Source organism: Plectropomus leopardus, chromosome 19, assembly GCF_008729295.1.
Source record: "Plectropomus leopardus isolate mb chromosome 19, YSFRI_Pleo_2.0, whole genome shotgun sequence".
Classification (NCBI taxonomy): domain Eukaryota; kingdom Metazoa; phylum Chordata; class Actinopteri; order Perciformes; family Serranidae; genus Plectropomus; species Plectropomus leopardus.
In genome coordinates this window covers 13,098,694-13,111,863 of record NC_056481.1, presented here as the reverse complement: position 1 = coordinate 13,111,863, position 13,170 = coordinate 13,098,694, and the positions used below count along the sequence as shown (strand labels likewise).

The 13,170-nt window shown below is 38.8% G+C and overlaps 1 protein-coding gene across 1 annotated transcript; it reads left to right on the top strand.

Annotated features, from left to right (window-relative positions):
- The first annotated feature begins 240 nt into the window (after positions 1-240).
- dclre1a (DNA cross-link repair 1A (PSO2 homolog, S. cerevisiae)) lies at positions 241-12,390 on the top strand. Its single transcript, XM_042508636.1, has 9 exons — positions 241-907; positions 1,925-3,316; positions 3,405-3,538; positions 5,729-5,847; positions 6,202-6,345; positions 6,533-6,678; positions 8,273-8,427; positions 9,954-10,095; positions 11,733-12,390. Exons 1-9 carry the CDS (start codon positions 499-501, stop codon positions 11,897-11,899), a joined length of 2,808 nt encoding a protein of 935 aa, XP_042364570.1. The 5' UTR covers positions 241-498; the 3' UTR covers positions 11,900-12,390.
- Positions 12,391-13,170: the final 780 nt, after the last annotated feature.

Below are 13,170 nucleotides of genomic sequence, written 5' to 3'. Positions count from 1 at the left end.
GAGAATTTAGAACGCTGCTTTCGACACAAAAGTAAAAGTTAAAAAAAGAAGGCTTTCTAATAATTGCAGGTTACATTTGGCTGAACGAATCAATGATGAAATAATATTATTTATTTATTCATTTTTAATTTTATTTTGGTGGAATTATTTAGTAATTCCGCATTGTGGATTTTGTGGAATGTGCTGCTCTGTTTCTCTAATTGTTTTTACAACATTCATTGTTTTCTTGTGGCGGTAAGCCCCAACATGTACTAGCAAGGCATACAGTGTGGAGTTACGGAAGAAATGGGCTTTATATCGTAAATATTAATTGTGCGAAACTGTTTTCGCAGCGGAATTGTCCTAACGCTACCAAGGAAGCTACAGTAGAGGTTAAATTACTGTAACATATCTTATTTTCTGCCACCGCGGGATGTTTGCAAATACCAGTCCTTGTGTAACTTACGCACCGAGGGGTTTGACGAGGTCGTTGAGTAACGATTACGTTTTTTGCTTCAAATGTCTCAGAAGGACGACTCTGAAAATGACATTTGGGAGTATAAACCTCTCGAGAAGAAAAAGAAGAAACACGACTCATCGTCTGCAACTGTAACTGCAAGTAAAAGAAGATGCACTGTCAGAAAAACCTCCAAAAGAGACACCTCCGTCCAAGTCAAGTCGCCAGGAAAGAGAGTCAAGACAGCTGAAAATGGACATTGTAGTACTACTGTTGACGGACATGGCAGTTTAGAGCCACATAATCTGCCCTCAGAGTCATTTACAACAGGTGACACAGACAATGCAGCTGAGGGACCATCCTCTGGAGACTTTTGCCCTGTGTGTCAGATGCCCTTTTCCCTTTTGGTGGTGCAGACTCAAAGATGGCATGTTGCTGAATGTATTGACATCCCCAGAGATACATGCAAAGGTAAAGACATCCACACTTCTTCATATAAATGGTATAATCATTGACTGTATGATATTCTTCATTGTCATTGTTATACATTATAGACACCAAAAATAAAACACTTTAAAATGTTATTCATTGCAAAATGTTCTTTATAACCCCATGGTACTTAAAAGAATACTTCAGCAATTTAGCTCTGAATTTATCTAAAGTTGGCAGACTCATAAAAGGTTTAAAGCAGTGGTCAAAATCACTAATGTAGGGCTCGACTTTTAGTCCCAAGGATAGTCAGAGTTCCAGAAACAACAGACTGCATTTCCCATAATGCAACTTGATAGCATCATTCAGCTTGCTGCGTTCAAATCTTAAAGGATGGATAGTAGACATGGGAAAGCTTCCCAAGCAAGCTTGATTCCTGTTATGTCATCTGACAACTCAAGAGGGTTGCTTAATTGCAGACTAGGTCATGTTATGGTGAAAAAAATGGACATTTTGCTGCTTGTCTATAAATCACACGTGTGGCTCAGCACCCAAAATATCTCTGACTTGCCGGAGACATATGAACCTTAGAGGATACTCAGGACATCTGTGGCTGGTCTACTGAACGCTCTAATAATTAATACAAAATATTGTGAAGCAGCGTTTAATATCATGCAGCAAAAGCCTGAAACAACCTTCCATATATTGTTAGACAAGCCCAGACTCTTTCTTTTTATACACCCTCTACTCCACCTGGTAATGACTGCAAAGTTTATTTTTAAAATTGTTTTAAAATCAGTTTTAAATATTTTTTTCTTTGCATTCTTGTATGTACATTTGCTATTTTCAATGATTTATATTTTTAAAAAATGTAAATCATATAGTAAGCAATTTTAACTTTTATATCTAATATTTTTATTCTTTACTGTAAATCTGTATCTTGAAGATGATTTTCATTTTATTTGCTCTGTGAAACACTTTGAATTGCCCTGTTGTATGTTTTTGGTATGTTTGTATGTAGGTGCTTTTCAATGATCATTTATATATCTGTTCACACAGAGTGCCCAGACGGCCTCCAGTGCCTCTCCACCATTCCAAACCATTACAAAAAATTCAACCACACCCTCCTGGCTCATAGCCGAGCAAATGGTGACACGGACCTCCTTAGTCTGGCCCAGCAGGCAGAGACCAAGGGGAAGACCAGCCTCAGCAGTCTTTCAGGAGTGATAAACAATGATGGCTCTATTTTAGAGTCTTCACAGGACAGTGCTCTCAGTCTCTCTGCCTCATCCAATCATAGTGACTCCCCTCACAGTATTCACACTGGAACACCTCCATCTAAACTTGCCAATGGACTTCTGTTACTGCGTTCACCTGGCCCAGACGATTTTAAGAAAAAGAAAGGCTGGTCATCGACTACTAAAAGTCAAAAGTCTATCAGTGCTTCCCAAGAAAGTAGAACAGAGCTTTCATCCACTCCTATCAAGGCAGAGAGTGGAAGACAAGCTTGTGAAGGTTTGCCCATAAGTGAGCCCTCCCATGTCAGCGATGATGCAATATCTTATTCTCCGCTGTCTGAGTTCCCGGCAGAGACCGAAGTCAACAGTAGTGAATGTAGAAAATCCCTTTTTAATAATGATGCATTTGAAAATGAGGATGAAAACTCAATGGAGCTGTTCAGTGACGGTTTCTCAAGTGAAGATGAGATCCTCACTCAATTTATAGATAATTTGGAAACCAATAATGTGCAAGGACAGGAGCCTGTTTCTTTCAACACCCAGCTGGAGTCACATACCTCACCCACTAATCAGCCAGCCCAATTTGCAGTTGCTGAAAACCGGGCTGATTCCACAGGTGGAGCGGAATCTCAAGACACATCTACCTGTGTTGTCAGTCCATGTAAAAGCAGCTTTCAGTCTCCACAAAGTATCGTTTTAGAGCGCCTGAGAAAGACTATTCAAAGCTCAGACAGCCAGCATTTGAAAAACTTGAATGACAGCAGTATTCAAGTGCCTGCATCACAAACCTCTGTCGTCCAAAGATCTCAGACTATGCCGCCACAGAAGGCCAAGACAGGTCAGGCATCCTGTCTGAAGCAGACTGACATTGGAGTGTTTTTTGGCCTCAAACCCCTCAAGGAGAAAGTGGCTGAGAGTGGACCAAGTGAAGTCAACACCACCTCTGTTCCAACACTTGGTGAAAACTCAGGACAGAGACGACAAAGAGGAGAGAGGCAGAGACGGCAAAGAGGAGACAGGCAAAGAAAACGTCAGGCCGACACAACTGCAGATACCTCACAGGAGGGAACAGTGACTGTAGATAATGTGGTGGACGCTCAGGGAGAAGCAGGGAGAGGTAGGACCAGAGGATGGAGGGGAAAAAGGTGGAACAGAGTGAACGCTGATGGAGAAGTAGAGTTACCACATTGTCCCTTCTATAAGAAGATTCCAGGTCAGTGAGCGACAATACATCTCAAATTACTGTGTTAATTCATTGTTTTTTTTTATGTAACATATTTGTAAAACTTTATTTTACACAGGCACAAAGTTTGCCATAGATGCTTTTCGGTATGGTGAGATCCAGGGCATCACTGCATACTTCCTCACACATTTCCACTCGGACCACTACGGAGGGCTGACCAAGAACTCCACGTTTCCAATTTACTGTAACAAAGTAAGTAAAGCCTGCGCATTATTTGATGGGTATTGTAGCCGGCAGATCTGCTGGATCGGCCTCTAAATCTGAGTGGCGAGAGCACTGTATACGTCACCACAACCACATGGGTTTGGTGTTGTGCTTGTCTTTTTTGTAGCTTAGTCATGGATGCGTGCTGCTTATGGTTTCACACTTTATTGCTACCTTTTTATAGAGTCTGAACTTTACCTGGATGCTGTGTCCAAGAATAGGAATGAAATGGTTACTGTTTAACTTGAAAAAGCAGTGAACTTCCCAACAGTTATCAGGATCAGAAACACCTAATTGTGATTCGTCTGATGTGAAGCATGGAGAATCATAGAAGCAGAAATAAGAATTCAGTAAATCTAAATAAATATATAAATATATGTGCATTATGCTTCAGTTTCAAACCAGTTTGAAAAATATTTAAAAATGTATAATACGCAAAGTATATAAAGTGTGGTAAAAATATAGAAATATGTGCCTTTTTAATAATTTCTAAAATAGTTGGATGATGGGGTGCCCCCCCCCCCCCCCGATTTCATTGAATCTGCTGCTACAGCTGCATCTCACACAAACTCTGCCTTTTTATAATTCATACAGGGAAAGAAAAGAACAGTGTGCACTTTTTTGTCATAAATAAATGACAGGTCTCCCTTCCAAAGGCCTGTTTGTTCTTGAATACTATGGAAGAGATTAGTTTTTCTTTGAAGGTGCTACATTTTTTTCAAAAAATCCTGTTTATTTGCATCTTATTAAAAAGCTTCCTGACTGCTTTCCTCCACAGAACTCATAGCCTGATCCATTTCTTATCTCATTGCACTGCGTTGACTCGGTAATGAAAAATTAGTTTGCAGTCGGTGGCTATGAATACCAATTTTCCAACAATGGATCAGACCATATTGGAGCTGAATGAGGTGAATGAAAGACCTTTTCTTTTCTGACAGTTTTGGAAAAAAAATCCAGGACTTATAGATTGTCTAAGTCTTATTTAGTCTTGATGTTTATATCATTAGCACTGTGTTGCTACTGTGCAAATGTTGCATCCATTTATGGTGTGAGTGAATGAATTCAGGTAAATGGCAAAACAAGTTTACATTTTATACGGACTTAAAACCTCTTTTAAGGTTTGACTTAACATAAACCATGGCATCGTACATCTTTTATTCATCTTACTTGGATATATACTGGGTTCTATAAATAAAATTGAAAACTGAATTAAATTTAATATTTAAGAACATACCTCTGAAACCTGTTATAATTGCCCCATAGATAATATCTAGAGTAAAATGTGTGGGAGAAGAGGATGGTTAAGTTCTTCTGTCAAATGGGTCATGGTTTATCACAGCGGTTTGCTGCTATCTTGGGATTACAACTAAAAACAGACTTTCAAGGACTCATTGGGACTCCACGGGGGTTTTGTTTATGTGTTAGGTCACCGAAATTCAACTTGGACGCCATATGGGTCATAGCCGAAAAAGTTTGATCGGGTGGTGGGGGATGTGCGTTCCTTTGTTTTTTTCTTTATAGTAATGTACAGTATATACACTTTTTATATTGTGTTTACTTGATCATTTTTAAAACTTAAAAAACAACTAAGCACAGTGTCTCCCACAGAAATAGACTCTGTGGTGATAGCTTATGACAGATTTGGGGTGTTTTTTTTCTTTGTATCCTTTTTTTTTTTTTAACAGTCTGTGTCCCCTTCCCAAATTTGGACGTTTTTGCGGGTCTATGAGCATAGTACAGGCTGAGCTTATTATGAGTTCTTTTTGAACTGAGTCGCAGCGTTGGATAATTGATCTGTAATTCAGTCACAGCTGATCAGATCAATGGATGTGAGGAGCACCTGCTGCAAAACTTTCAGAACCACCAGTGCAACAAGTGGTTAATTTTCACTTTGACTGCGCCTGGTGTCCTGCTAAGACAGTGTTGAGAGTACGCCATGTGCTCCCAATGCAGTCAATAACTGAACACTGTATATATTCCAATAATGCGCTTAATGATTGGTCCAGCTCCAAAAATAATAAATCAGTATGTGGCAGCAGACGGTTTAATTGTGGCAGGCCACCACAATTAAGCAAGTGTGTTGGAAGCCATATATAGCATTTAGGTTTTACTAGCTTTAGTGGCTTCTGTTTGTAGCACAGAGATATTTGTTAATGAACAGCTGCCTCTTCTGGTCAGATTACAGGGAACCTGGTGAAGAGCAAACTGAAGGTGTCAGAGCAATATGTCCACATCCTCCCCATGAACACCCAGGTCACCGTGGAGGGAGTCAAGGTCATCCTCCTGGATGCCAACCAGTGAGTCATCAACCTGATTTCAATATCAGTCAGTCAGATGTCTGTCATTCATTTCAAAGTCAGACAGCATTAAGCCCGCTGCAGAGATTTTCTCACTGAGGAATACTAATAAGCATTTTTCTTAGGGAAACTCTAATTCTGTATGCCATGGCATTTTCTTCAGTGAGCCTGTTTTTGAAAGTTTGCACCATTATTTTTTAATCCAAACCTAATTATATCAACATTTGTAATGGACACACTTTCCCCTACAGTCAAAGCCTCTGAGAAAATTTTTATTCTAGTTTTATCACACAATAAATGCTTGCTTATATTTTTTTTATAACCAGCTTCACCTGTCTGGAAATGTTCTTCCAGTTGTCCAGGAGCTGCTATGCTGCTGTTCTTCCTGCCCGATGGACAGACAGTCCTTCACACTGGAGACTTCAGAGCTGATCCCTCGATGGAGACGTACCCAGAGTTACTCAGCTGCAGGGTGCAGACACTCTACTTGGACACTACGTTAGTACCTGTCTGCCGCCTCTCATATACTTTGAATGTACCATTGATTGAGGACTGGTTTCATTGTGTTGCTCTCAGCTGTGTGTGTTACTTCCAAATATAGATTATTTTAGCTTAAAACATGTGCGCTTTGTTTTCACTTTATGACACCGTGTAATCAGTGTCATGTTTTGTATGGCCTCTATAGCTACTGCAGCCCTGAGTACACCTTCCCCAGACAGCAAGAAGTCATTAGCTTTGCATCCAGCACAGCCTTTGAACTGGTGACGCTCAGTCCCCGAACACTTGTGGTGTGTGGATCATACTCTGTGGGAAAAGAGAAGGTCTTTCTAGGTGAGTTTTTAGTTAGAGTTGTACTGTCTGTATCTGCATGGCCAAAATGTCACCACAATAAAGCAGATCTGGCATGATTTATTACAAAAAGCAATATAAGGTTGTCTGTGCCTTAGATTTTTTGAAAGGAAGTACCCATTTTCCCTGCCAATTTTACACTTCACTTCACAGAATATACTGAAAGCACATTGTTTTTTTTTTTGTTTTATTTATTTTCTGTAATGCAGCCCTTTATACTTTAAATTATTATTATTTTTAAATGCCTTGTCCTCAAATTCAAAACATACACTCAGTTTTGTTAACTGGGGTTCTTTAAATGCTAATTACTGTTAAATACTAATTAGACAAGAAAAAGAGTATGGGATTGATAATAGTAGCTTGCATACAATCCATCAGCAGTCTGATCTTTTGACAGGTTGTTGACCAGATAAATGTTTTTTAATAGCTAAATAGAACTCTGAAAATAACATTAATTTAACAGTAATTTATTAATTTTATTTCTGGGAATAATGATATTACTGTGATATGTTATGAAGCATGGCTTTTCCACCAACACAAACTGTTGCACACATAAAGTAAATGTTTCTCTAAACCTAATAGTGAAGAGTGTATTTTTCTGTAGCCTTATATTATTACCTGACCTTTTGTCCTTTTAAAAGGTCATGTGAGATTACATATTGTGTCGAATGGGAGCTGTGTGGGAAAATTGTGGATTAGACTGTTTTGAAAAAGTAGCCACTTTGGTGTCCTTTGGTGACATGTGAATCATGCTCTGTTCCACTTTGGTGTAAGGAAGTAATCGAAAATCAGTGTTGTCCTCACAGAGAGTAAACAACATGCATTCATTCTGTAATCACCTTTTGCCTCAGCAGGCTCTGCATGAAATTAGAATGGAAAAAAACAGCCACAGCTGATTCAGATGACTGTACAACTGTCATTTTCTTCCATTATTCCACACAGGTATTTGTGCTCTTAAAGGGATAGTAAGGATCTTTTGAAATGGGGTTTTATGAGTTACTTATCAATCATGAATTACTACCTACTGTAGATGGCAGCGAGCCACGCCCCCAGTTTGGAGAGGCAGGCAGGAGCACCGACATGGGAGCTAATCAGTGTGCTGCTGTGCAAGGGGGCAGAAGCAAAGTGTATTTTGGGCACCCAAAGAAGTTCCACCTTATATCTACATCAGTTTGAGTATACGCCACATTAAGAATATTTTCATGTGGATAAAATATGTTTTGCTGCTGCGCCCATCCACAGCAGCACATTGCTTAGCGAGTACTATTGCCTGCCTCTCCAAAATAGTAAAATATCCCATTAAAAGGTGTTTAACATGATAAAATCCATCCACATTTTTTTCTTTAAAAATGGTAATTGAACTGTTTATAATTTTTAAAATGTGTTTGAAGTTTATAAAGTAAAATACTGTGCTCTACTTATTGTGGAGTTAAGTCAAAAATAATAATTAAAACGTACAAACTGTTAGTGTGTGTAGGGTTACAACAGCGGCAAGTACATACTAGGTCTTAAAATGAAAAGGTTGAATTTCCCACATTCCTGTTCTCACACAGACTGTGCTCTGCTTCATTTGTAGCTCTGGCAGAGATCCTGGGGTCCAAAGTGTGCCTCTCTAGAGACAAATACAACACCATGTGCTGTCTGGAGTCAGAGCAAGTCAGACAACGTATAACCACTGACTACAAGGCAGCCCAGGTCCATGTGCTACCCATGATGCAGCTCACCTTCAAAGTAAGTGCTGCAGTGTCATTTTCCAAAAATCTGAAAATAAGAGTATAAGAAATGTCTTATTTTAGGGGCATGTTTAGAAAACAAAGTACATTAGTAATTAGAGTAAAACAACTAACAAATAAGTTAATTTAGTTAGTTTGTTAATACACCACTTAGTGAGATGGTCGCAAATACAACGTGCTAATATAGTTGCACTCTATTTCTAAAAAGGTCTACTGACCTTCACTTTTAAATTTTTTCTTGTTTAAGAAAGTACTGTGTTAAAGGATTTATGGACAGTTTATTAATAGTTGCACACATCTTTTTTCTCTGCTTATGGTCTATTCATATATGCAAGCATCTAACACAGCAGTTGAAATAATTAGGAAATGCCAAGTTTTGATGACCAAGCACATCATCCCTCTAAAAGGACTGAAGCATTTACATTTGCCATCTGTATAACCTCAGATAAGTCCCAGAGTTTGCATAATTTAAGCTTCAGCAGGCACAGAAAGGCTGACCTGGGGTGAATATATGCAGTTTATGTTTTGCAATGATACCTTTGAGTAGTGACAATTTTAGCGGTTAGAGCTACTGCAAGTTGGACATGGTCATCTTTAAATAAATACTGAGATAAAATTGTATGAAGCAGCAGTTCAAGTTAAATGTTTGCATTAAAAATAACCTCTTAGCAGTGAATTTTGTCAGCAGGCTAATGTATTTTTCATTTTTTGAGGTCAGCTATAGAAAGACACTGAAAGCTGATGCTTCCCATTGTTGCTACGAGTAAAATGTCAAATCTTTTGAGCACAAGCTGCATGTATTATTTTGAAAGAGAGCTGTATGTATATGCACAGAAATGGATGAATAGAACTGTTTCCATGGTCATTTGATCAGAGCAAAAGAAAAATGGTGATTATTGTTAGTTGCTATGGTGACAACATTCGTGAGTGGGGTTAAAACAGTTGTTGCTCGGACCACCCCGCTACATTGATTTGAATGGAAATGTCTATGTTTAACTAATAATGTAGGTTTCCAATGACTGAGGTCTTACATTGACGCTCTAATGATGTCCCTCGTCATAATCCACCCAAAAAAAAACCACAGGACTGTGCTTGATAAAGTTGAGCTGTGTACTTCAACACACAAAACCATGTACAGTACAATTGTCAACTTCGAAAAGCCAAAGTTATCCAAAAAGAAGAGGAAAGAGAGGGAGCGAGAGGTCAAAAAACTGCCCTCCCATCACAACTCCAAAACCTCCCCGTACTGGCGATTAAAGGGCAATTAAAGGTGTGCAGCAACAGTCACAGGAAACTTACAGTCCAGTCTACTTTAATTCTCTCTCTGTGTACATGTATAGCACCTGTGTTATATTGTCACACATTTAAATTCATCAGCATATGATAATTTCTCCCATAATGCTGCATTGATGATGCTGCAATGATGCTTTTACAGACTGCATTTTCAAGTGCAGTGCAGCTCTGTTTGACTATAATATAAATTCTCACTTCCATTTCTCCTCCTGTTCCTCATCTTGTCTCCAGAAACTGCAGGATTACCTGGCACGTTTCTCAGGACGGTACGATCAGCTGGTCGCCTTCAAGCCCACAGGATGGACCTTCAGCCAGCAGGTGGAATCAGTGGAGGACATTCAGCCTCAGATCAGTGGCAACATCTCTATCTACGGTGCGCAGAAGGAATTAAAAGCATACCTGCACACACAGTATCAACAGAAAAAAAACATAAATACTCAACTCAAACGATGCTAATGAATCAGATGTTTTCATTAGTAAATCCTCTTTGCAGCATAAATTAGGGCTTCAACTGTCACAGCTGTTAAACAGTATTCAAAATATTGCTGCAAAGTAAGTTATTAGAGCTGTTGATCCCCTTTAAAATCCCCTTTCTCCCTCTTACTGATGAAAAGCAGAACCTTTTTAAAATCGTAAATACCCTTAATTGTCATCTTGCCACTAAAACTTAATCACAAAACCATGAGTGTTCATTCAACACATTATTGTATTTAGCCTACAGCTCCCTCTTTTGGCAAAGAGATGAGAACAGAGCGTGAGAATAAAAAATAAATGGTTCAGTCTCAGGTTACCTCAGCTTGCTGAATGCTAGATCTCATGTCTTCATTCATGGACAGCACTAGTCCAGCATCGAAACCCGGTTCTGAAATGGGTCATGACTTAACTTGGTGCTGCAGATTTAGCCTGTTTCGTCTTCTGTTTCATGTTCGGAACAGATCTACCAACAGCATCAGCCATCTGGCCTGTAACCTACAATCACCTCACCAGCAAAGGCTTCTGCGATGCACACTCACACATAATTTCTTCCTCCTCAGCAGTTTGTGTGTCAGTCAGGCGGAAACCAATTTGCCCCCCCTTTTCTCTCTCTCACTCTCTGCCTTGTGTTGATCTCCTCCTCCTTGCTCTTCCCAGCCATATGCTACTACAGCTCTATGTTCTCTGCATGTGGAAGGATCGACTTGAGTGGGTTCAGTTTCAGCTAGATCTGTTTAAAGCAGCCAAAGACATCAAACCTGTGGAGGGCCAACGGGAGGACAAACAAGATGCTTTCTGCAGCAGTCCCAAGATGTCCTCTTATTCTCTCCTTGAAACAAAAGAAATTTGTCATTAGACGATAGATATTTGATTGTCTGAAATCTACAAATCCTCAGAGGGGGAAAGTCTGAACCTGTGTGTCACTTTGAGAATCTGGCCCCTCTTGTAAGACCCCTTTTGCTTGTCTGACTGACTCCCCTCATACTCTCAGACATCTGGCTCCTTGATGAGTTTTCACCACTAGCCAAATGTCTTTATGTATTAACTGAGCGTGATGTTTTTTTATGGAGAAATTAGGAAGAAAAAAATCAAAGTGAATGAACTAATTGAAAGTGATAAGTGTGTTTAGTTCAGTTTCTAATCATTGCTTGCCTCTTTCCCTACGGAAATGGTCTTAATAAAAAAAATTGAGGTAATTACAACCTATACTTGAAATAAGCCTGTGAGGAAAAACAAAATCAGGATATCTTTAAGGTTATTATGTGTGAGTCATGTACTCTATTTTTAGCTGTGATGAGGTTGTTGGTTTTCTTGGTGCGATTTTCTCCTGTTTTGTGATGTTATTGTTGAACTCATGCTTTGTTCTTTTAGCCTCTTTCCTTTTGTGCAGAACTTTGTAACCTAGGTTTCAAAAGGTTTCATACAAATAAAATTTTAGTTACTTATAAACATATTTCAGCATGTCTACATTTTCTACATTTTGTCACTCTTGAGTGCCAACTTTTGATGATGACAGCCTTTCTGTTTCCTCAACAGGAATCCCATACAGCGAACACAGCAGCTTTCTGGAGTTGAAACGTTTCGTGCAGTGGCTCCAGCCCCTTAAGATCATCCCTACGGTGAACGTTGGCAGCTGGGCGAGCAGGAAGGCCATGGAGAAATGCTTCAGTGAGTGGATGATGGAAACGAAAGCTAAACGGTAGCTTATTTACAGGTAAACTGTGTTCACAGCTGGACTCCGAATCACCTCTGCTGCTGCTCGTTGGTAATAAAAGCAAAACCAATTAATTCTCAATACTGTATGGCCATGGGGAACAAATATTTCAAAACTGCAAATTACTTTTATTGTAGCTGCTTGCCTCAGACTGAACTCATTACACTACACTAGTAATTCAGCACACAATGTTTGTGATGAAGCAGGTGAAATGCAATCACATCCTTTAAAAAAAGGTTAAGTGTTATTCTTGAACCAAATGAACCGCTTCAATCCACAACAGGCTGAATTACAATAGCCGACACTCTGAAAGCCGTTTTTGTGTAAACATGATCCGAGGTCGTTCATGCATCGTGTCTACAGTTTGACCCAGTGTCATACAATGGAACTGAATTAACCGCTTTGAAATTGTGCAATTTTATTTTTATCCGTAAACATTTTTATGCACGTAAAAATAAATGTTTTAACATTCTTTTAAAAATGATCCTTGTTTTTAATTTTTGTAGCATTAAACTGTTGGTGTTATATGTCAAAGAAAATCATTGTGCATGAGATTTAAGAATATTATTATTCTTATATATCAGAGGGTTCCCATGGATCTGGAAATCCGTATATTTGAGAAAAAGGAAATAAAGGAGGAAAAGGCCTTCAAAATTTGTGAAAACAGACAAATATGGGTTATTGAAAGTGCTGGAATTTATACATTTTGTACAAGATTAAAAATTACAGTTATTATTATTATTATTATTATTATATTTTTCTAATATTTTCTTCACTTAATGTTAAAAGGGTTAAATAGGCTCTGTGCAGCTGTCTGCACGTTTCCCACAGTTTGTCATGCGTAACCTGCCTCAAGAAAGTGTGACAGTCATGTGTGCATGAGCGATTAATATCAAATGATGCAGGTTAAACAATAGCAAGCAAGCAAGAAAACGTGTTTTTGTTATTTTAATGTTGAGACGATGCCTGGAGTATGCAAATTTCAACTTCTGGCTCACCAAAGACATTTACTAACAAAATTAACTAGAAACAACTTAGCTCTTGACTCATGCTTAATTCTCTGTCTCTATTGCTCAACTTACACGAAATATTATTTTGCTGTGTAGTGTTAAAAAAAGGCAAGCAGTCACTGTAAGACAGCACAATTGAAAAGTGTTCACACATTCAAGCCTAACTCTCTTTTTAATTCACTGAGCTTCAGTTAAAGCCTGCTATTTCTCATTATAAAATTCCCAGTGTTGTAACAGTAATTAACCTTAA